At 34.5% G+C, this 24,280-nt stretch overlaps 1 protein-coding gene across 3 annotated transcripts in view; it reads left to right on the top strand.

Moving 5' to 3' along the window:
• Positions 1–24,280, top strand: part of Ca-beta (Calcium channel protein beta subunit) — a 577,851-nt gene that overhangs the window by 494,358 nt on the left and 59,213 nt on the right. For all 3 annotated transcript variants that reach the window (XM_072534152.1, XM_072534153.1, XM_072534154.1), the window contains 2 exons: positions 3,097–3,216; positions 10,865–11,078. In XM_072534152.1, coding sequence (XP_072390253.1) covers positions 3,097–3,216; positions 10,865–11,078 — 334 coding nt within the window. The remainder of the gene's footprint in view (positions 1–3,096; positions 3,217–10,864; positions 11,079–24,280) is intronic.

Below are 24,280 nucleotides of genomic sequence, written 5' to 3' on the forward strand. Positions count from 1 at the left end.
TAACACTTATTTAAAACACTTATGTCTTGGACTGTTTCATTTTAATTTGATAAAATGTAATCTATTTCGTTTCTATTGACACTGTATATACTTGCCCATGTTTATTTTGTTCCAGGAGCTTTTTGACGAAAGTAGTAATTATATAAAGGTTGTGTTTTAATGCAAATTGCAACATTCGTACTTCTCTTTAGTTTCTTGTACCCATTCTGTAGACAAACAGTGGCTAGTTATTTTTCGTCTTCTCTCACTCATATCTTCGCATTGTTCAGAAATCTCTAACTATTATTGCATAATAGGTTTTAAATTATTCATTTCAATTAGAATATCAGACTAGAATCTTTATTTATTATTTCTTTCACTTCTTCATATCTATGTAAACACATTCAGAAATTAGGCAGTAATCTACCACGTTAGCCTAGTTTTGGTAAGTTTTGAGATTTAGATTTTAGAAGCACAAAAGATGACCTTTTTTCGTCTTTAGAGAGGCGGGTCTGGAATTATCAAAAGACATTTAAGTCCAGAACGCCGCCTGACTGACCTTAGTGCAGGATTTGTTCTTCGTACTCCCGGCGATAGTTCCCGAGGTACTTTAAAATGCCCTCTCGTAGCCGAGTCTACACCGAACGCCTACCTCCTAAATCAGACCGTCCTCTGTCATCCAGCGATCCAGAAGCGGAATGGCCGCTGTAAGGCCGGCATTACTTCCGAAGTACTACCTTCATTTAATCACACAGTATCAGTAAGGAGAATCGTCGTCTTGTTCCAGTTAACGCCTAGAAGACCCTCATCGCTCCTAGTACGGCATCACTCCCAGACAGGCATTTCCTCCTTCCCCACAGTCTAACTCGCACAGTCTAACTCATACAGTCTGACTCACTTTTCTACCTTCAACTTGCAGCATCTTTCCCTCTTACCTTTGCCGTTGGTCCAGCTGTTTTTCTTCCTCTTCCTTTTTCCTGATCACTGCACGGATATGGTTGTGTACGCTAGTCCAACCTGCTTTATTTTCAATCATTCTCTCAATTATTTCTCTCACTGTAAAAAAATTCACACCTGTCTCTCTTTCCATTCTGTCCCTTTCTACTATCCATCTGTTGCACTCCAACATCGTATGTGTCACAGTGTCCGAGTTTCCACAGTATAGGCATTCATCTGTGTCAGCCTTTCCGAACCAAGAGACTTAGGTCCTAAAATACCCGGTCCTGTGAGTACCTGCGTTAGGATATAATCCAGTCGCCTGTGGTTACAGTCTACCCAATCTTTGATGTTCAGGATCAGCATCTTTGTCCACTGTGCCACATCCTACGTTTTGTTTCATTCTTCTTGCCATCTTTCAATTGACCTTTCCTTTTCCTGTCTTCTCTCGCCGATAGTAAGGTTTGGGTCTCTTTTCTTGTAGAGCTCTTTTCTTTCCACCGCCAAAACATGCAACGGAAAATATCCAGTGATGATCCACAAGGCTACCGCAGACACAGTCCTGTAGGCGTATGCCAATCGCAATAGACTTATTCTGTCCACTCGTGTCATGAACTCCAGATTAGTGCCGCGTAGACGACGATCGACTGCAAAACACCTTGTAAGGCCCTCCTTCTTTCGGATTTGGGTCCCCTAATGTTGGGCATCACCCTCTTCAATGCAGCCGCATTATTCGCAGCCTTTTGGACCACCTCCCGCACGTGCTCCCCCATTTTCCATTCTGGTGCAACGTCACTCCTTTTAAACGAAACACGAAAGGTACTTTACGTGTTTCCTGGGTGTTATACACCCATGTAGTTCCACACTTTGCCTGTTAATTTTCGTTAAGAAAGATAGCTTAGATTTTCTCTGCCGCAAGTTTCAGAGTTACCGAGTTCCAAACGCGGTATTTGAGATCTGGTTCATTCCGGGCTACTTCCACTACAGCAAGGTCATCCGCGAATGCGAAGGGGGTTGTACCCCCTTCGTATTCACAGTTCATAATCCCGTCATATGCCAGGTTCCATAGCATCGGGCACAGGATAGATCCCTGGGGGACCCCAGCCGTCACATCGACGATCGTGTTCTTCTCCATCATATAATCCTTTTCTCGGACAGATACTTCGCCACCATATTCATCAGGTAACCAGGTCAGTGTCTCCTCCATTGCCTACATTACCTCGTTCCATTGCAGCGTATTGAATGCATTCCTAACATCGAACAACAGCAGGACCGCCCAGCGATGTTCATCCCCACTGTTGTATAGTACTTCGAGCACACTTAAGATTGCATCAATCATGCTTTCCCCTTTACAAAAACCAAATTGCCTTCGAGATAAACCACCTGACCTCTCAATTATGTCGTCTATGCGTACTCGCAGCTTCCTTTCATACAGCTTACCGATGCAAGGAAGAAGACAGATGGGGCGATACTTTTCCCTAGCCTTGGGGAGCAGTATTAACCTCGATGTCCTCCAAGCCTCAGGAAAGGTCTGTGGTTCCAGCAGTGCTTTCATGTCTTCCAGAAACCACGCAGGCAGCAAATGATGACCTACCAGTGTCTATCGGAGACCCTAACAAAACGTGGGCATACGCAAAGAAATGGATGACACAAGCTATCAAATACACAAACCCCAAAAGAAATAATAGTAAAAACATTGGACGGCCGAAGAGCCTCTCAACAATCATATAACTCAAAGACACATTAAATTTAATGCAAAATGAAATAGGGATAGGACGAAGAGGAAAAATAATTATATTAAAACATATGGGTACAAATAGAAGAACATGCTAACCGCCAAGAATCTAGAGAACTTTTTTCAGATGTCAAATATCTAGTGAGATAATTGAAACCGCAGACAATGATACTCCAAAATAATAGTGGAAATACCATAACAAACCCAAAAGGTGTAAGATTTGGACCTGGGTTATACGTTAAACAAAGAAACCAGAAGACACAGATCAGGAAGAGGACTGCAGAATAGTACCTAATTGTTACCAATTAATCATAAGCTAATGTTTCGAAACAGTTTTTTTCCAGTTCTTGGTAATACAAACTTGGTAAAATGTATAGTTTGTACGTTTATTTCTTGGATTTATACACTTATAGATATATATCTAATATCACAATATTTGTTTTTAGACGAAACCGGTAGCGTTTGCCGTCAGGACCAACGTTGCTTACGACGGCTCCGTTGATGATGATTCGCCGGTACACGGTTATGCCATTTCCTTCGAAGTTAGAGATTTTTTACACATTAAGGTAAGATTATATTCTAGAAATTCGTTTTTGTTTTAAATAATAAAAGTTTATAAAAGTCAGAAGATGCTGTATGTGTCTACTAAATGTATGAAATGTACAAGGTGATATGAAACCTTGTACATCTCTTATGATGTATATGCTTTTATTGAAAAATTTTGTGAGCGAATTAAAATGTTTTTCTTGTTTGTCGTCATATTATAAAATTATCTAATCATTAGATAAGAAAACATTTCAATATTTCCTTTTCCAAGAAGACATATAAGAACAAAAAACAACAAAATGTGTTTCAGAGAGATTTTAAACAAAATTCGGGATAAATAAACTCTGATTTATCTATTCAGAGAATAATAAAAGGAAAAAACGAACAAAGGTATAAGCAAATACAGAAAGAAATCAAAATAGAAATCAGAATAGCAAAAGAAGATTTTTATAAAAGAAAATGTGAAGAAATAGAGCAATTGCAGGCAAAACATGATATTTTTATTGTACATAAAAAAGTGAACGAACTTGCAGGTACACAAAAACGTAAGCAGCCAAATACCCTGTATAATGTCAACGGAAACATAATAACACAACTAGAAGAACAGTTGAAGACATGGAAAAACTATATTGAAGAACTATTTGCAGATGATAGACAACAATCTGAGATAAGTAACATACAAGGAGACGAAGGTCCAGAAATAACGGAAGAAGAAGTAATGTACGCACTAAAAAGAATGAAAAATGGTAAAGCCACAGGTCCAGATGAAATACCAACGGAAATCCTTAAACTAATAGAAAAAGACTCGATTCACATTTTAGTTGAACTTTTCAATAGCATTTATACATCAGGAAAAATACCACAAGAATGGCTTTTATCCACCTTTGTTATTATACCAAAAAAGATAAATGCCAAACAATGTAGTGATTACCGTACAATCAGTCTGATGAGCCATGTACTGAAAATATTCCTGAAAATTATACACTCTAGAGTACACAGAAAACTGGAAATGGACATCAATAATACCCAGTTTGGATTCCGAAATGGACTTGGAACAAGAGAGGCGTTGTTTGCACTGAACGTTATGTCTCAAAGATGTCTTGACATAAATCAAGATGTATTCATGTGTTTCATAGATTACAACAAGGCCTTTGATAAAGTGCGGCATGATCACCTAATCAGACTCCTGACAGAAAAGAATTTAGATAAACGAGACATCTGACTAATAGCAAATATGTACTACAATCAGAAAGCAGTAGTGAGAGAAGGGAATAATACCATTGAAGAAATTGAAATAAAGCGAGGTGTGAGACAAGGGTGTATACTGTCACCAACCCTATTCCGAAGACGTAATGAATAGAACACTCTCTGAGCAATCCGTAGGTATTAAAATAAATGGTGTTAGATTAAACAATCTGGGATTTGCCGACGACACCGTTCTGATCGCAGAAACACTTGAAGAGCTACAGACATTGGTGAATAAGATAGCAGACTGCAGCGAAGAATATTTACTATCTTTGAACATAAAAAAAAACTAAATTTATGGTAATATCGAAATCAACACAAAATGTCCAAAATTTATATTTACACAATGAAATTATCTATCGAGTTAGCAAATACAAATATTTAGGCACTTTTATAAATGAAGACAACGATAGCTCAGCAGAAATCAAAATAAGAATAGAAAAAGCCAGATCCATATTCACTAAAATGAAGAGAGTGTTCTGCGGAAGAGATTTGAGCCTTGAAATGAAACTTCGCCTGATGAGATGTTACGTACTTTCTGTGCTGTTCTACGGAATGGAGTCATGGACGTTGAAAAGATTGATACCAAAAAATTAGAGGCATTTGAACTGTGGATGTATCGCAGAATCCTGAGAATATCATGGACCGAGAGAGTCACAATTCGATCAAAAAACGAAAACTGCAATACTTGGGACACATTACAAGAGGCGAAAGATATGAACTGCTTCGAATAATTATGCAAGGGAAAATAGCAGGAAAAAGGTCCATAGGAAGAAGACGAAACTCCTGGCTAATGAATATACGGGAATGGTATAGCTGTAGCAGCAACGAATTGTTTCGGTCAGCAGTTTCGAAAATACGTATAGCCCTGATGATCGCCAACCTTCGGAACGAAGATGGCACTTGAAGAAGAAGAAGAAGATTTATTTATTGCAAAACTTTATGAATGTCACCGCTTGATGTTAACTTTAATTGGACACCCTGTAGTAATATTATTATTTGCTTAACGTATCTTGGTAAAGTATGGTATTTTCTCTCTTACCAACTTTTTAAGATATATTTCCCATTGTGTTAGATATATTTATATGGGTTTATTATCTTTCTTCCAAATCTTAACGTTCTGAGCATCCAGCTCTCAAAGCTTTTTAAATTTCCTAATCTAAAATCATTTATACCGAGTTGTAGTGTTTGTTCCCTAATTCAAAAACGTAGTATTAAAGTTCAAGCCAGATTCGGCGTTATCGTTGGAAAATAGGTTATTGTTGTATACGTATTTGTTTTGTAGCACACTTGCAACGATCATCAATTAGATATAGATAAAACACTTAAAAACCTGATGTTAAAATAGATATCGAAAAGTAGTTGTACAAATGAGTAATTTTTCCATGGACGTATTAGCTAATAATGCAGTATTTATTGCATCATAGCGAACAAATAAGATTCTATATTTATGTCAAGTATAATAAAAAAATTATGATAAAAAACATTGAAAGGTTTCTGTTATTAAAAAAGCCTTTATCTATAGGCTATGATAAATTACTTCGAATACCTGAAAGAAATTAATACAAAAGTTTTAAAAAAATTCATATTTCATTTCGTCCATATTTCTTTCATTGGACCATATTTCTATTCGTTTTTGTGACTATTTATATTTATTTATATATTGTCGATAAACAGGAAAACAAGGGAATCTGTTTATTTTACTAGTATTGTTGTTGAAAGTAAACTAATTATTTATAAACTTCGTCAGTAGGTGGATGTTTTCCTAAGTTGTCTCGTTCTAAAACGTATTTAAAATAGCTGAATTCTTCAATACTCTTCCAGTTTAAATCCTTATGTTTCTCTATTAATTTTCTAACATCAACTGCTTCTTCTTGTTTTACTGGTAAAGTAAATCTTTGCTTTTTAAAGTACGTAGTCTAAGAGATTTATTTATTAAGAGCGGTTACAACATACTACCTCCTGCTAGAAAGTATGTAATAATGTTACTCTATCTTTACTTGCTTTACGAGGTCTGCTTTACGATTAAATAACGAGACTGCTTATGAAAAAGAGTTTTATTTTAAAAATTATTCTACAATCGAATGCTCTCCTTCAATATATTCCCCTTCCCTCCCCATACATCGTTCCATTCGTTTTTTCCATTGGCCAAAGCAATGCTGGAAGATTCCTTTTAAGCCAGACTTGATCTTCGGAAACAGGAAAAAGTCACAGGGCGCTAAATCAGACGAGTACGGCGGGTGTTCGAGCACTGGAATGCCTCTAGCGGCTAAATAACGCTTTACAGACAGCGCGTTATGGGCAGGTGAGTTGTCCTGGTGCAAGATCCACGGCTTGTTTTTCCACAACTCTGGCCGTTTCTTAGGAACTCGCTCTCGCAGCGTTGCCAAAACTTTCAAATAGTATGTTTGGTTTACATGTTAAACCTCTGGAACCCATTCAGTCATCACGATGCCGTTAATGTCGAAAAAAAGGATTAGCATGGCTTTAAATTTTGATTTCGACATCCTTGCTTTTTTCATTCTTGGCGATGCAGGAGTTTTCCAGTGCATGGATTGTCGCTTAGTTTCAACATCGTATTTGAATATCCAGACTTCATCGCAAGTAATGATGTTTTCCATCAATTCATCTTCAATAATTTTTCGCTAGCTCCTGTGGAAATATTTTTGCTGCTGCTTTATCTGCTGTAGCAGTCTCTCCTGTGATCTCGATATTATGATTTACTAATTACCCTGATTAGGTAATAGCATTACCTCCAGGCGCGTGGCTATTATAACCCCAAAAGACATATTTATACTGATCGACTCATAATCATTAATCACTTAAATTAGAGCAAGAACTTTTTATATAGTTTTAAACTAAGTTTATAATTTAACAACTGGGTACCAATTATGCAGCTAAATAAACTTATTTACATACTTCAACTTCAACAAAATATGACATTTTCAAAAATTCCTTCTTTGCCGACAAAATATCGTCATTGTTTTAGGCAGTTTTAACGAAACACTGTTAGATGGCGCAACAGGTATTAAACGCGAAATAATATTAGGCCGTAAATGTAAATATTTCATGGCTACCATTACCCCAGCGGCCACCATTCCTCCCCTTTCCCCTATATGATAATAAGGGTGAAACGTGAAAGAAACGTTTCTTTAACGTTAGATATAGTGAAGTCGTTTTACCCTGTCGTATTTCGGATTAACGTCCGAAAAATTATTTATGACTCTAGTTAAAGTCACTCTGTTATGCTTTCCCTTTTCTACCTGCTTTGTGGTACCGAACCTCCTACTGGTCGGCTGTAGTACTTGAGGATAAATCAGCGCTACCAAAACAATTTTTTTATAAATCGTGAAAAAACGCAAATTGAATGCTTTGTGATGATAATTTATTGAAAAAACTTTTATAATTTTATTTCAAATAAAATTGTCTCGAGGAGTGCATCCATTCCTTGCAGTCGCATAACTGGATAATTTTAGTTGTTATATTTGCAAAAATAGTAAACAGTCTGCGGAGTCGAGGCTCTCCATTGACCGGACTCATGGGCAAATGACCGACGCGCACTGCCACCGTGTCCCCGCCCACTCGTGTATATATTCAGAGCTATTAGTATTCAACGATCGCCGGTTTTCAATAGTGATAATGGATAACGTACAAGAAAACGATAGAACACCTAAATATAAGTTTTTATCTCCGAGTGAGCGTCGAATTGTGTTGAAAGTGGAAAATTATTTTACTTTAGAAAAAATCAACATGGGACCAATTACATCAGTACTGACAGTTCAAAAAAGGACAAGTGCAGCTTGTGGAATTTTAGAACGGACCTTGCAAAGAGTTCACAAAATGAGTGAGGAGGAATTAAGTAAGGAAAATAAAAGGATTCGTTTGCATCTGAAAACCCTCGACTTGCCACAAGGTATTAAAATCTCAATCAGAAATATCATTTATGACATGTACAACGCAAAAGAACATTTTACAAGAAAGACATTTATTCAAAAAATAAAGGACAGAGAACTATGTGATATGGGTTTTACCAGTTTATCAAAAGTAATAAAAGCTATGGGTTTTAGATACAAAAAAAACCAATAATCGTAAAGTGTTGTGCGAGCTGTCCAATGTTGTTGGAAAAAGGTGGAAGTTTATAAGAAACTATTTAAAAAACAAGAATTCCGAATTTGCCAGACAATTTGTGTTTCTTGGCGAAACATGGATCTTTGCGAAAGCAAATAATACCAAATCATCCTGGCAAGATGATTCTACCAAATGCTAATCGAGTACTAGTGCGAGTAATGGCAAAAGATATATTATATTGCATGCAGGAAATACGGAAGGTTTTATACCCAATGCTAGTCTTATATTTTCTTCGACAAAAAAAACTGATGATTACCACGGAAATATGGACGCCGATATTTTTGAACATTGGTTTTTTTGGTGAAACATTTGGTGAAAAAAGAAGACTTAAGAAAGTGGCTGTCGGAGAAAAATATAGAACACGAACATCTAGTTTTAAAAGCTGAATTATTAAATAAGTGCAAAGAACACATTACTGAGAAAAAATTTGTCGTTGACCAAATGGCACTAAAATATGGTCATGAGGTCCTAAAACTACCACCGTATCACTGCCAGTACAATCCAATTGAATTGGTGTGGGGCATCACTAAAAACTACTATGATAAACATGCATGTAAGACCACCGACGAAGCCAGCGTTTTACAACTCTGGCAAGATGCACTAAACCAAGTCAATGAGGAACAATGGCGGAAATGTATTGAGCATACTGAAAAAAAATTTTAGAGTCATATGAAATAGAACAAGTTATTGATGAAGTAAGACCTTTAATTATTCGTAATGATGAAGATTCAGATGAATCGGATAGCGAGTCAGATAGTGATGATACCTGTCCATAGATTAAGACGTAGATAGAAAAATTAACACAAAAGGGTACCAACCACCAAAAAAAAAATAAAACAAAAACCGCATGCAGGAGAGAGCCGGAGGCACGCCGCACGACGCTCTTGAATGCAAGCACCAAAAAAATTAGATTAGCAAGTAAGGTAGATTAAGGACATGACTGGACGAATGACTGGGTATTAGACGACGGATGAAAAGATTCGATGCTTGCTCGCTCTCGACTGCACTTGGTGCAGAAAAGGGAAAGCAAGTATCGGCACACACAACCATCATTAGATCGCCGAACAATTGCTTTCACCGGTAGTGATAAAGCCAAATGGGCTAACCTACCACTTAAATGTAAATACACGGAAATCTCCCATTGCCTGACGGGGGATACCGCGAAATAGTCGAGACCTGGCTCCAAAGACCAGGGGGCGGAGGAAAGCCGGGGCTGGTTGTACCGCAGGAGGACAACCTACCTCGGACGGGTTTGGGAAGGTGTGTGTGGGAAGTAGGAATAAGTCTTTGTTTTATATAGATATATATTTTTATAGATATATTTATAAAATATATAAAAATAAAAATATAATACAAAATTTTAAACACCCAATATTAACATTGGCAAATTTTTTTATGCTTAAATAAAAATAGAGTTTAGTATACGCTGAAAAAGAATTTTTGTTTTTTCAGCATAAATATTAACCACAATATTAATTTTTGAAGTTGCATGTGTAATTCCAGAATTTTACGTAGATTCTAAAAAAAATAACAAAAAGCACAGTTTCTATTTAAAATAAGATTTAATGGCGACTTCCGGTACAATCGAAAGTGCTAGAAGAATGCAAATATTTAAAAAATTAAGAATGCTTTGCATAACCCATTATTCCAAGTTTGCAGAAACCAGTGACGACCAGAACTTTGAAAACTTTTAACCAACATGTTGCGTGAATGACCCTGTATATTTCATACTCAATGTTTATCAATTTACATTATGATATTCAATTATTATAAAATATAATACAAAGTTATTTTATTAAAAAAATCCCTAATGTCGTATTATCAAATTAAGAAAACCGTACATTTTTAATTTGAGAACCGCTGACTACCGGCGGCAAATCTGAACAGACACTTTTATTACTTATGCGACAGGCTAAAACGATCCTACTACAGGTTATTTCATAAACAATATTAGATTCGATTCAAAGATTCGATTTAACAGTATAAATGGATTTATGAACTAAAACACCACTTTAAATAGACAGAAGAGATACATAAAAAATTAATCCCTTTCTATTTAAGTGTAACTAGACGGAAGTAAAGAGTTGTCAACATAAACAATTTTGTCGCTAATTAAGTTCATAGAGATTTATATAATGTCTATGGTTAAGGAAGTTACAGGGTTTTAATACGAGGGTAATATGAATTAATAACGGGTATTTTTTGCGACCTGTAAAATTTAGGATATATTTTAAAAATCTATTTACATTAGTAACTATTTTACAAGACACTTATGTTGGTATTGTTGTGTTACAGGAGAAGTATGACAACAACTGGTGGATCGGCCGATTGGTCAAAGAAGGCTGTGACATCGGTTTCATCCCCTCTCCTGTCAAATTGGAGAACCTGCGACTGCAGCAGGTGCAAACGAGGACGACGAAATTGTACTCGAGCAAAACCAGCTCGAGTTCGAACATCGGCGCCTCCGCCGGTAACGATGTTTCCAGAGGTAGCACTCCTCCCACACCCGGTATGTCTTGTCCTATCCGGAAAATCACTGTGTCGGGTCTAGAGATGGGCGGTTTTTTACGACCTGTGATTTTTACACTGATATCGATCAAACATTGACCGCCCTTATTATCAGTTATCAGAAAAAGTGACCTAACTCGTGATTTCATACAACATTCATACTCACGGTATTTAGCAGTCGTTCTATACAAATTTTAGTCATAAGTAGAATCCAATAAAACACTGCTTTATAGTTGTCTTAAAATTGGTTTAAATAAAGCTGCTCATCACAATTTTTGTTACCTATAATCATTGACGGACAAAAAGCTTGTAGTTTTTCATATTTTAAATTCCAACACTAACAGTATTTACGAATATAACGATTTTCCAATATTCAACACTTCTAAACACAAAACTTTGTTAAATTTCTTCCACTTACAAAATTTAACACATTTTTGTTTATAGTTTTCTTTGGTAATTACAAAATCACTAATTTTTTCTTTTTTTGGAGTGCTATATCTGCTAAACCTGTAGTTACACTGTGAAAACTACCGTGGAATTATGTTGTTAAACGGAGCATACAAAATAATGTCCCACCTTATTCATGGAAGGCTTAGACCACGCTTTGAAACAGTTGTTGGCAAATAGCAATGTGGTTAGGTTAGGTTAGGTAGCAGATAGAAGTCAACAATAAACCAGATATTTGTTCTACGACAAGTCCTCAAAAAAAACAAGTGAATGTAATATCGACACACATCATCTCTTCATAGACTTCGAAGGTGCATATGACAATATAAACTAAGAGTTCTTAATACAAGCAATGACAGAAGTTAATATATCAATACAACCAATAGAATAGAAGAGATGTAACAGTCAGTACTCAGTGAACAATAACACAGGCCTGCAAAAAATATTTTTTGAAAGTTGTTTGAAATTTGATAACTGACTTTTATGCACTTTCTTGCGCTAATTTCAAAAATGCAAACCATTTTTGTCTATTACGTCAGGTTTTCTCACAAAGTAGTTTGGGTATAAAAATAAAATTTAAGTAATGTTTCACCTTTTTCCAACGTTATAAAATTTAGTTCATTTATTAATAATATTCTAAACTAATTTCCATTACAGTTATATTTCTCTTTAGGTTCCTAAGTCCTTATAATAACGCTTTCGCTTTCTGTCAAAGCTTATTTTACTGCTTTTCTTGCCGAGAAGTCGTTGAAAATCATCTCTTTTCATGATCCAGCAATAGTTTTCTATCATGCTCACATTCTATCTTCCTTGGTATCTTCTTTTCATTTCTTTGATGCCTTGGTGAAATCTTTCGCTTTACTGACATCACCAAGGTTTGCCGGGAAGTATCAAAATGTGAGTGGAGAAAGTGAAGTTGATTGTTCATGTTACAGCGCAGTTTTTTAAAGTTGTCGATCATGTCTGCGACAATTTTCTTGTAGTTTGGATGTCTTTTTTTACCAAGGAAGTCAATAACAACTAATTTAAAAGATGTCCATGCTGCCTTTTTATTTATTTCTATTTTGTCCACAAAGTTGCCCCCCATTCTTTAGTTAATACCTTGACAAATTGTTTTATCAGCCTCAACTTGTGATCCTATGTGAAGTGGTGGAAGTGATATTTTATTAGTTTTCTATTGACAGATCACTCCCCTTCTTTAGTCAATGCCTTGACAAATTATCTTCCTCAAAGGCTCTTCCTCTCATCAACATTTTTAACACCTACTTGTAAGATTTCTCTCAAGGGCCAAGTTTTTTTTTATATGGTATTGCTTCATGTCTCGACTGTCCCATGACAAAGAAAGCAAAGGAACGTTGTATAGGAACTTTATTGACCAAGCAGCATTGAAATCACTTTTAAATCAGCACATAATGTCCATTTGTGATCTGAATAGCACAGTTTGCTTAAAACCAGTTCAAAGTTTTCGTAATATTCTTTCCTGTAAACCGAGTGTTCAACTGGTATAGAAGCATACTTATTGCCATTGTGTAGAAGTACTGCTTTAAGGCTTCTTTTTGAAGAATCAATCAAAAGTCTCCACTTATCAGGAGCATATTATAGTTTGAAATGTGTCATAAGTCCAGGAACATCCTGCAAAACACCAGGTCATCTTCTTGGGAGAAGAAAAATACAAATATTGTTCCTAGATCGGTACCAAGAAAAGAATGTTTTCGGAACAAACATGTGTTTAATTTAAATCTAGATTCTAAAACTTCTGCCGATTCTTTTACTACATTATTCACTGTCTTCTTCAGTATCATTTTGCTGATCCAATGGCTCGTGATCATCATGTATATTATCCAAAGAATCTGGAGGAGTGGCACTTCAGGTCCATGAGAAACAGGGCGAATGGATGATTAAATGTTAGGGTAAAAAATATCTTTTTTGTTTCTCAAATTAAAACCTGTTACATTGCAAGAACAAAAACAGCAGTGATTAATATGGTTTTTGGGGTTCCTTCTAAACCATTGGTATTCCAAAACGTAAGAAATCCTTACCTTGAAACCATTACCTCAGTTCTTCAACAAACACTGAACAAACTTTATGTGGGGGCTTAAGGCTTATCTTGATCGCCTAACTTTATACCAAAATAAGCAAAATATACTTTTTCAACGAAATCGGAAACGTTTCTTTGTTGATGTTTAACAGTATAGTTACCGCAAATGTAACAGAAGCATTCTGTCATGTTTATACATTCTCTGGTAGCCATTGTCGAATGTCTAGACAGCACAATAACTTCACAATACAAGAAAATAGTCACTACTTTAAAGCACTAATAAAAACAATACCAAGCAAAAAGCTGCTGTGAATTGTAAGACATTTCCAAAGGCTCACTGCTTGTTAATGGTGGATGGGTAGGGGGTACGGCAAGAAAAAGTGCTGACCTAAAAATACTGCTGGTTTCTCTTAATTACTCTTTATTATTTCGTTTTGTGAAATAACTGTACGTAATGGAATTTTTTCACTATTTTTCCCGAAATCAGCGTTAAACACAGTATGAAAATCAGTTATTAAATTTTAAACAATTTTTTGGTCGCGGACCTGTGTAATTAATAAAAGTGTGCAATTACTAGATTCTGCAGATAATCTTTACCTAATCACAAGGTCAAAATGAGAAATGATAGAGACATTCAATTAAATAGAACTAGTTAAAAAGAGATTCAGGCCAAAACAAAATATATGCATGCAGTTAAAAACGCAGAAATAAGGCAGCTACAAAATCTAAAAATATGAGAATACATCATTAGAGAGCTAAAAAATTTTACATACTGAGGATTCTTGATTTATTTACTCTTTAGTTCTTCCATAAAATGAATATGAATCTTTAAAACCAATAAATTCCAAACAAAACATGTACTATTTTAAACACAGGTATAGATTATTACCCATAACTAAATTAGCGACAAACAGCATTTTCTACATGAATACCTCCTAAAGCATTTTCGCGTTTGAAAATGCTCATATTACCCTTATCGATGAGTTCGCTTATACCCACTAGCTTTGAATACTTTATTGCTTTAAAAACAGTGAAAATTTTAAAATGAACCAATTTAAAATTTCCCAGAAAAACAAAAACATAACCTAAAAATTATTTTTGGATTATATCGGATAGAAAAATGTTACTTGATAAAATACTGTTTTTATCTAAAAAAACTATGGTTTAAATGGTTCATTTGAACAATTATGTCATAAAATTGTGGAGTAAAATAGAAATAAAATATATCTCACGGACTTCGTGTCGTTCCTATTATTCCCAAAAATAGGTATCGTCTACTAGGAAAATTGGCACAGAAATTAATTAGTGCGGTCATATTCGTAGAAGCACAATGAAACAAATAATTTTAATCCTCCAAAACTATCTTTTGGTACTTCACTCTTCTGTAATAATTCGTAGAAGCGTGAGTGAATAGGTGAGTGAATATTTGGACTCCTTTTGTTTTTCGTTCTTCCTCTTATTCTTAATAGACACATTCTATCATTTATCTTCATTTTCTACAGTCCATTTCCTAAGATTGGCCAGTCAGGACATATCTCTGCATCCAGGGGCTCTCGTGCTCTCAATATCGCCTTATAGAATCAACTCTAGAAGTCAGTATTTACTATTACGCATAATGTGGCCGAAGCAAGCCTTTACGGTGTTAATAATTTCTTTGTCTTTTCTTAGTCTCAATGTTAGTTTTGTGGTGTATATATGACACACTTAACATACTTCGGTAGTACCATATTTCAAATGTCTTTAACCATTTTATGACATCTTTTGTGAGACTCCAGCTTTCTACTCCGTAGAGGAGGACGCTAGACGTAACATCTAAGAATTTTTATGCGTATATTAATACTTAAAGATAAGTTGCAGATAACCTTTTTTAAATCCTGCCAGCTCCCGAGGATGATAACTATTCAGTTTGTTTGTAGTCGAAATATAATTATCTTCACAAACAGCTTATACAAGGCTGATAACAGGCCTATAGTTTTCCAATTTATATTTATTTTCCTTTTTAGATATCAGTATTATTAGAGCATTTAACCAAGTTGTAGGTACTTTACTTGACGTATTTCCAGCGGGAATCGTACATACTATGCTAATAAATGATTGATGACATCGAAATTATTAGACAAAAGAACCAAAATGACTATCTACAGAACACTGATTAGACCCGTAGTAACCTATGGATGTGAAACTTGGGTAATGACGAAAAAAGATGAAGCCCAACTCAGGACATTCGAGAGAAAAATACTGAGGAAAGTATATGGCCCGGTACAAGAGGAAGATGGCACATGGAGAATCAGGAGAAACGACGAGGTTAATGAGTTAAATGAAGGTTATGACATTGTAAGATTTGTGAAAAGTCAAAGACTGTCATGGCTGGGACATGTGCAGAGACAAAGCGATGCAAAAACAACTAAGAAAATGTTACAATGGAAGCCCATAGGAAGGCGAAAAAAAGGAAGGCCCAGAACGAGATGGTTGGATGACGTGGAAGACGACCTGAAAACAATGAACATAAGACAATGGAGAAGAAGGGCACAAGAGAGATCTGAATGGAAGGACATAGCCAGACAGGCAAAGACCCATCCAGGGTTATGATGCCAAAAGAAGAAGAAGGTACTTTACTTATTTCTATAAATTTATTAAATATATTCTTTAGCATTTTTATGAGTCCGCCATACTTTACCATTTCTAATACTATTCCGTCTTCACTTGGAGCTTTTTTATTTTACATAATGCTCATTGCGTTTCTTATTTCGTCCTCTGTTATATCTGGCATATTTTTAGATCCAACATTTTTTACTATTTTTCGGTGTTTTTTGTCTTAACCTGGTGGTGGTGTTACTTTTAATTCGTATAATGTTTGGTAGGGGAGCGCCGGGAGGGTTTGGACAATTGTTTAATAAACAATTATGGAGTCGACATGGATAACAAATATCTAAAATTTTGAAATCGTACTGATTAATATATGTCTCCTCACTATATATTTGCATATTTTGTGTACAAATATAACAATGTGAATAAAATATTGGCATATACATACTTGAGGTAATGTGTCCAAACCCTCCCGACTGACCGGGAGGGTCTGAACAATAAACGAATAAATAGAAAAATAATATTTAAAGTTTTTATTTTCTAAATAAAGCTTTAGATATCAAAGAAACAAACAAAATATTCATTAATAAAATAAACTGTACTGAGAATACTTTATATCTGGCACTTTGATCTGTCAAAGGATTTGGTAACCTTACAATCACTTCTTCGTATGTTACAAATGCTGGAGGCTCTTCACTAACTATAAACCGGTTGGAAACAACTTCCTTTTTTTAAAAATTTTACGTTGTAGCCATCTACAACAACTTCTTCAGTTTTGGCGGCATAATGTCACACCGATTTTTTTCCAAACACCTTACAAACCACGAAACTATCAATTCAAAGTCTAGTAAGGTCCTCATCCTGATCTTCATCATTTTCCAAATCTAAATCTACAGATAAGTCTTTGTAAATCACTTCTTCCTCATCGGAAGAAGACTCGCTTATTACTTTTCTCTTTACCATCTCTATTTTTCTTTTAATTTGTGGAGTCTCTTTTTCAATTTCTTTTCTGCAATTGCATTGCGTTCTGGACTATTGGTTGCTATTATGGTTGTTCTTTTACTGGACTTTTCTAGTTAATTTTCTTTCTGGAGCTTTCGGGTATGGTTTTATTTGGGATGCAGATAAGTAATCTTTCGTGTGCTCGCTATGAACTAGAGTGTCAGGCTTTGACAATGCAGACATGCTGAATTGCGATGAGACCTCCACATTTTGATTTAAAATTCACTTGATGAAGAAACATTGCTGTCTTTAGATGTTGAAGGGACCATTCTGTCTGTTACAAACGAGAGAAAGTCTTTTTCACCAAAAATATTTTTATCCAATGGCCAAATTCCATTTTTCGGAATCCAGATTTTATGTTGGTAGGTGTTGCAAATCGATCCCAAGCTTTCATACATATTGGTGCAAGGTCATAAATTCATAATGCCTTCCCTGTATGAGAAAGCATCCAGTCATCTGCTCCTTGATTGAAACACATTTTAAATGGTCCAAAATCAGTCCTATCTAATGGTTGCAATTTGTTAGATGTGTGGGGTAGAAGAATTAGAATTGTAATTCCGTTATTTTTGCTGTAATTAATAGCAGTAACAGCTAAATGGGATTAATGATTATCCATTCATAATACAGTTACAAAATGCTCTAAAACTTTTAAAAAATTATCACCGGTCATCCATCCAGATGAATGCACTAAACCGGTTGCACCATACTCTTCTGGAATATCATTTAGCAATCTATGTTTGTGAATTTTTTTTCTTGGAAACACCCACACTGGTGGAAGTGTAGTTCCATTCCCTATAAGAATATCCACTTGAGTAATCAGTTCTCCTCTTTTACGCGACACTACTTTACCAACTTGCTGCTGACCTTTGGTACCAACTACTTTTTGAGTTTTTTGAACTGTGTAAATATATCTGATCCAGTGAAGCTGTACCTTTTTAGAATCTCCTCTAACTTACCTTGAAATTTACCGACAGTAGATTTATTGAAACTGGAAATTCTTGCTAAGCTTGTATTATCTGGGGTTCGTAAGGATAGTTCAGATTTTCGACTTGAAAATCCTGTAAACCAGTCCTTCCCAACTGATTTGCTTACTTTCCAAGGCTCTGGAAATTTGACTTCAATTTTTTCGGCAAATTCGTATGCTAATCTGCGAGTCGCTTTAGAGTTAAACCAAGGTAAACATTAGAACATCTATTAAGGTACAATGCAAGGGAGGCTTCCAGTTCATTAGAGAACGCTTGGCATATGACAAAATGTGGAGAGAATGTCGTATTGTTAATTCCTACTTCTCTCTAGCTTTCTTTACATATAAAGCTAGTGTTGATTTCTACTTCATGCTGTTAAGCGCTTTTTTCGATAGAAAACTTTTCAGATAAAACAACATTTTCCTTCCTACCCACCGGTAAACCGTGTCGGGAATTCCCCTATCCGCCACCTGAGGACGCGCTCTCTAGGGATTACAGGTTTTCCCCAGTGGGAGCAGGATGAGTAAAATTTGTCGAGAAGTAATTCTATATTGTACAAACAAATAGCCCAAGATAGGACACGATGTAGGAAAGAAGAGTGTTTAACGATCACTGTTCTTGACTGCTTAGATATATATGGATAGTTAAATCTTTCACTATAATGAATACATGCAGATTTTTGTTATTGATCATATTTTACATACATTTTTTAAACCTTTCACTTTTTTATATGTTTTTGTATTATGTTATTTCATTGTTAAGTTAAATCATTATATTTTTGAGACAAATTTGATATTGTTTCAAAAACATAACCAGGAATCACGATTTAAAATCACTGTTACCAAAAAATCACACCAACAAATATCAGTGTGACGTTAAAATCACGGGTGCGCCCATCTCTAATCGGATTTATTCAGAAAATTGGCTCGATAATGATATATTCTAAAATTGGTGTTGTCGTGTGATCATAACTTTTAGTTTACTTTGTTTTTTTTTTGTTTTTGACTAGACTTTTTCTGTATATTTATAGATTACTGTTTTCAAAATAAGCAAGCACTGTATAAAAACCAAAAAACATAATAATAACAGATATTTATATAAACTCCTCAAAAAATTAAGGCACTATAAATTTTTTTTTTAACATTTACAGTTAATGATCACTTTAAATAAATTGAATTTGATGGAAGTTGATTTCCGAAACCTTCTGCACTTAGTAACATTTGGAAACTACTAATTTAAAACTTATAAATCCTTGATTACATTAAGTTCTTCTCTTACTTAAGCATACTCAGGCGTGTTATGTTACTATAACGCTGATATAGCTGAAGAACATTTCATTTCAGTTCAAACTACCACAAGTATTCCCGATGAGAGGTGAAACCTTGAAATACGTGTAGAATAATGTTGAAGCTTGAACTGAAAATAAATGCAGTCGTCTATTTTAATTTCAACGTCTTTTCTCTATGTAAAGGGTGAAGAAGATGGTGTTTTTCAAAGATAAACTGTAGATGTATTTTTGAAATAAAATCGAATGTGTGGCATGATCGGTTTATATTAGGTTAAGGGTTCTTAACTGATGTCAGTGGTAACATATTTAAAAAAAAATACAAGTAGGTGGTATAGAATTAAAACAGTTTTGTTTTTGGAAGCTTCTATTATACGGACCGCGTTATGTAATAGCGGATTAAGTTCCAAATGTAGTTTTGAGAAAAATGAGTTTAAAGATTTTAAATTTGTTTTTCGCGCTTTTTCTAAATTATAGTACTGATAAGTTTTATATTTTGATAGAGTATTGCAAATATAAAAAACTCTATCATGTTTTTTTAAATTTTTTAAAAATAATTTATATTTTAAAGGTTATTCGATTAAATGTCGCTTAATTCGTTACTGATTTTTTAAGATATGTATGATTTAAGATCGTAATACCGGATTAAAAGACATATTTGGCGCTTAATCTGATGTTTCAAAATAAAAAAATACGTGTTATAATAACGTTTTATTAAATTCTTAGTTTTAATACATATAAAAAGTTATATTGTTTACAGAAAATACTATGATAGGTCTTCAATATCGAAGTCTAATGATCCATTAAAGCCGTCAATATTATCTTGATTCCCTACCATATTTTCGTAGAATTGTTTAGCATTCAATGGAATAACCTCCATTAATGACATTATGTTATTAAGCTTTGGAATAGAGACATGTTTCCCATTAGGCCACAACATTTGCAGTTTGGAGGAATATAAAAATTCTGTAGTCCTGGTTGCATTTCTTCTGACTCTTTTACTTATGTCTACTTCTTGCAAATTTCCGCCGTGATTTTTGCTGAAATATATTTTAAACGGATTTTTTTCCATGAGGAGTATTTCTTTAGTTCAAAGCCAGTTAATGGCCAGTTCTTTATATTTACAATATGTTTTAAAATATCTCAAACTCCTTTGAACTTTTCTTTTTTTACTATTTGGACCATTAATTTGTTTCGTTTTCTGCAATTTTTGATAACGTTTATATAATCATCTGGAGTATACAACCGATTTTGGAGCTTTAATGCTGACTCTATGTCCCCAAATTCGGAGTCATTGTGCATAAAACTGTGTCCTGATACTAGAAAGAGCATCGTTATTTTTTTTAAAGAAGGTATAAGCTCAAGCGCAGATTTTAAAAGCATCACAATTTTAATATTGCCGTTTTCTCCTCCGCAACTGTCAGACCATAATACCAATTCAGTTACTTGAGGTGTCAATACCTCCAGATTTTCTTCATTTTTAGCTTTTTGGAGATCTGAATTCATAATATTTCTAGCCGCTTTTGCTTCATCTTGACGAGTATCTCTTAGTCTCTCAAATTCTTTTTTCTCTTGCTCAGATGTAGAGCTTTGGATTTTAACTGCAAAGTTAGCGCATTTATTGCATGTGTCCTTTTTAAGTCGTTTCCTTTGCAAATTAAAACTGTCATAAAATATGCGTTTATAGGAAGAAAAAGAAACACTATCCTGATTTTCTTCTTTATACAAGTTAAACAATATATCTAGGGTTACATCGCTGTTTAAAAAAAATATTTCACTTTGGTTTCTACAATAATGCGACCTATATTTTGGAAATTTGCTGATGTGATCAATAATTCTTTGTTTTGATCTTCAGGCATTTTTCGCTGGGTAGCTGTCTTTTCTCCTCTATGATCTTTAATGGCTTCTGTTAAACCAACTTTTTTAAATATCGGTTAACTCTTGCCGAGGATATTCTCAAAGTTTGAATAAACATTTTTGAACATTACTTTACCAGCTAGATGGTATATTCTTGGGTGGGTTCTTTCAGTCGATAGTTTAACTATTTCTTTTTGGAGGCACAACTACTACTGAAGATGATACATAGAGGCATTTAGCTTGATAGTAAGTGCCCAAAATCTTGTTGCGTTTAGGAAGGAGCATAGAAAGAAGGAGAGTGTCCTGGTTGAAGAATTTAAGGGACTGGTTCAAATGTACCTAGTTCTATAGATCTCTTCAGAGTAGGCAGTAGATAGAGTAATTATAGTGATGATGATATTCAACCTCCGATTAAGAGACGGCACTTAAAGAAGAAGATGTATTAAATGGACTCATTATATAAATGTTATTATATAATACGTACCTCCGACTCTGGTAATAAATTTTCATTCTTTTCTAAGGAAAAAGAAACTGCACTATTTTCTATAGCTGTACACATCATTCCATCATTTGATGGAATAATAAAATAAATCTAACTTAATTTTATTATGCACGTATAACCTGGCAAAAAATGACAACCCTATTATCGCTAGTTGGTTGACGACTGATGCACAATGCCCAATGATCTATTAAGTGCTTGAACTTTGTTTTAAAATAACGAATTATCCGACAAACGATGTCGCGTAATTCGATCTCTAGAAAGCTAGACAATAAATAATATGTTGTGTTTTGTAATACAGAATTAACCGACTATTGGTGGTGCTTGATTCGTTATTACACTTAGAAGACAAGGATTTTTGTTTTTGACAACGGATTATATACTAATATTGGCGCTTGATTTGATATTCCAATTTTTGTTGTAAGAGTTTTAATTCTGTAGAATCAACTTGGCTTTTAATTCGATATTACAAATGTGAGATTTTTCTTTATAAAATAACCAATGTCGCTTAATACAGGTTCTTAAAAACCGCTTTATATATATATATATATATATATATATATATATATATATACATATATATATATATATATATATATATATATATATATATAACGAGTTTATTACAGCTGCCGCCGTTTCTCGCAACCTAGCTTCGAACGCTTGCGATCGTTCCAGTCATCTACTTGTAGACCCCTATCTTCCATTGCATCTTTTACTTCTTGTCTCCACGATCTTCTTGGTCTTCCCTTTTTCCTGCGGTTGGTGGGGATCCACTGTAACATTCTCTTTGACCATCGTTGATCATTCATCCTTTCTACATGGCCATACCATTTCAGCCTTTTGCATGCTATAGTTTCCAGGACGTCAATGTCTATGCCCATACGCTCTCTGATTTCAGTATTCCTTACTCTATCTCTTCTAGTGAGTTGGCAACATCTTCTCCAATAATTCATTTCCATTGCTTTTATTTTGGATGCGTCATTTTTATTGATTACCCAAAGCTCTGAACCATATGTAGCAATGCTTTCTATGATACTTTTGTATATCCTAATTTTTGTTTTTCGGGTGATGTGGTTATTCCAAAGTATACTATTCAGTTGATGTATTGCTGAATTTCCTTGACCAATTCTAGTAGCTATTTCTTTTGTATTCCGACCATTGTTTGTAATGTTTACACCGAGATATTTATAGCTATCAGTATTTTGAATTTGTTTGCCTCCTAGTTCTTTCCTTCGCCTCCCACTACTACGTACTCTGTTTTTGATGGATTAATTGATAAGCCCCACTTAGTATATTCTTCATCTATTTTTCGTAACATGTAGTGGATATCATTTTGATCTTCTGCAAGTATTACTTGGTCATCAGCAAAATGCAAGCTGTACAGTGTATGGTCTCCAATTTTAACACCCATAGGTTCACATTTTCTTTTCCAAATATCCAAAACCCCCTCCAAATAAATCTTAAAGAGTGTAGGTGCAATGCAGCAGCCTTGGCGAAGTCCTTTGGTCACTTTTATCTTTTTTGTCACTTTTTGTCCAATCTTTATTACACTCGTCATATCAAAACCGCTTTATTTTGTACTTTTTTACAAGAAACATATTTTTATACATAGATTTGCACCCTATCTGCTAGATGGCACTATTATCTCGATTTTGAATTCTTGGCGCTTAATCCGTTATTACATAACGCGGTCCATATGTAGTTCCGTGTTTTTTTTATATTAATGTAGCTATTCGTTATTCAAATTAATTAACACTAATGCGGTAATTTTGTGAATGAGTGTTGTCTTACACAGAAAGTAGCAGATCTAAGCGATTTTCTAGCCTGTTTCGATATTTTAAATAGGTCAAAAGACCTCGTTGTCTTGAACCTTCATTTTGACTATGTTTTTTTTAGTAGCTGAAGAACCTCGTTATTCGTATGAATCTGGTGCCTTTTTTCATGGTTCCTTGCAAATATTCTGATTTCTTTACCAACCCTAGGTCCATCGAACTGTCTTTATTTCTCTTCAACCAAGGATAATTTGCTATATTTTTGTATAAAGAACGATGCCAAATTAAAAGTTTTGTTTTTGAAAGCTCTTATTATATTTAGTTCTATGTTCCTTATAATAATGTAGTTATTCAAGCCAAATAACACTAATGCGTTAATTTTATGAAGGAGTTTATAAATAAAAAAAGTATCTTATATAAAAGGATAATTTGAATCCAGAAAACTAATTGTCCCTGACTCGTTTAAGACGTTTACTCTTTTTTCTTTATTACCAACTTTTCAGTTCATCTACCAATAATACTAGTACTACATATGAATTAAATATTCATTACTTAACATTTTTTATCCGAATCAAGGCAATGGTTCGAGATAATATAATATATATTCACAGAAACGGTTTCCATAAATACTTTATTACTTTCGACTTATTGATTTTATTTTATATTTTAAAACTTCAAGAATTACCTACTACTAACTCTACTAGAAATTATTAAGTCTGTGGTTAAATGTTGAAAATTAACTCCAATAA

Source organism: Diabrotica undecimpunctata, chromosome 6, assembly GCF_040954645.1.
Source record: "Diabrotica undecimpunctata isolate CICGRU chromosome 6, icDiaUnde3, whole genome shotgun sequence".
NCBI classification, from domain to species: Eukaryota; Metazoa; Arthropoda; class Insecta; order Coleoptera; family Chrysomelidae; genus Diabrotica; species Diabrotica undecimpunctata.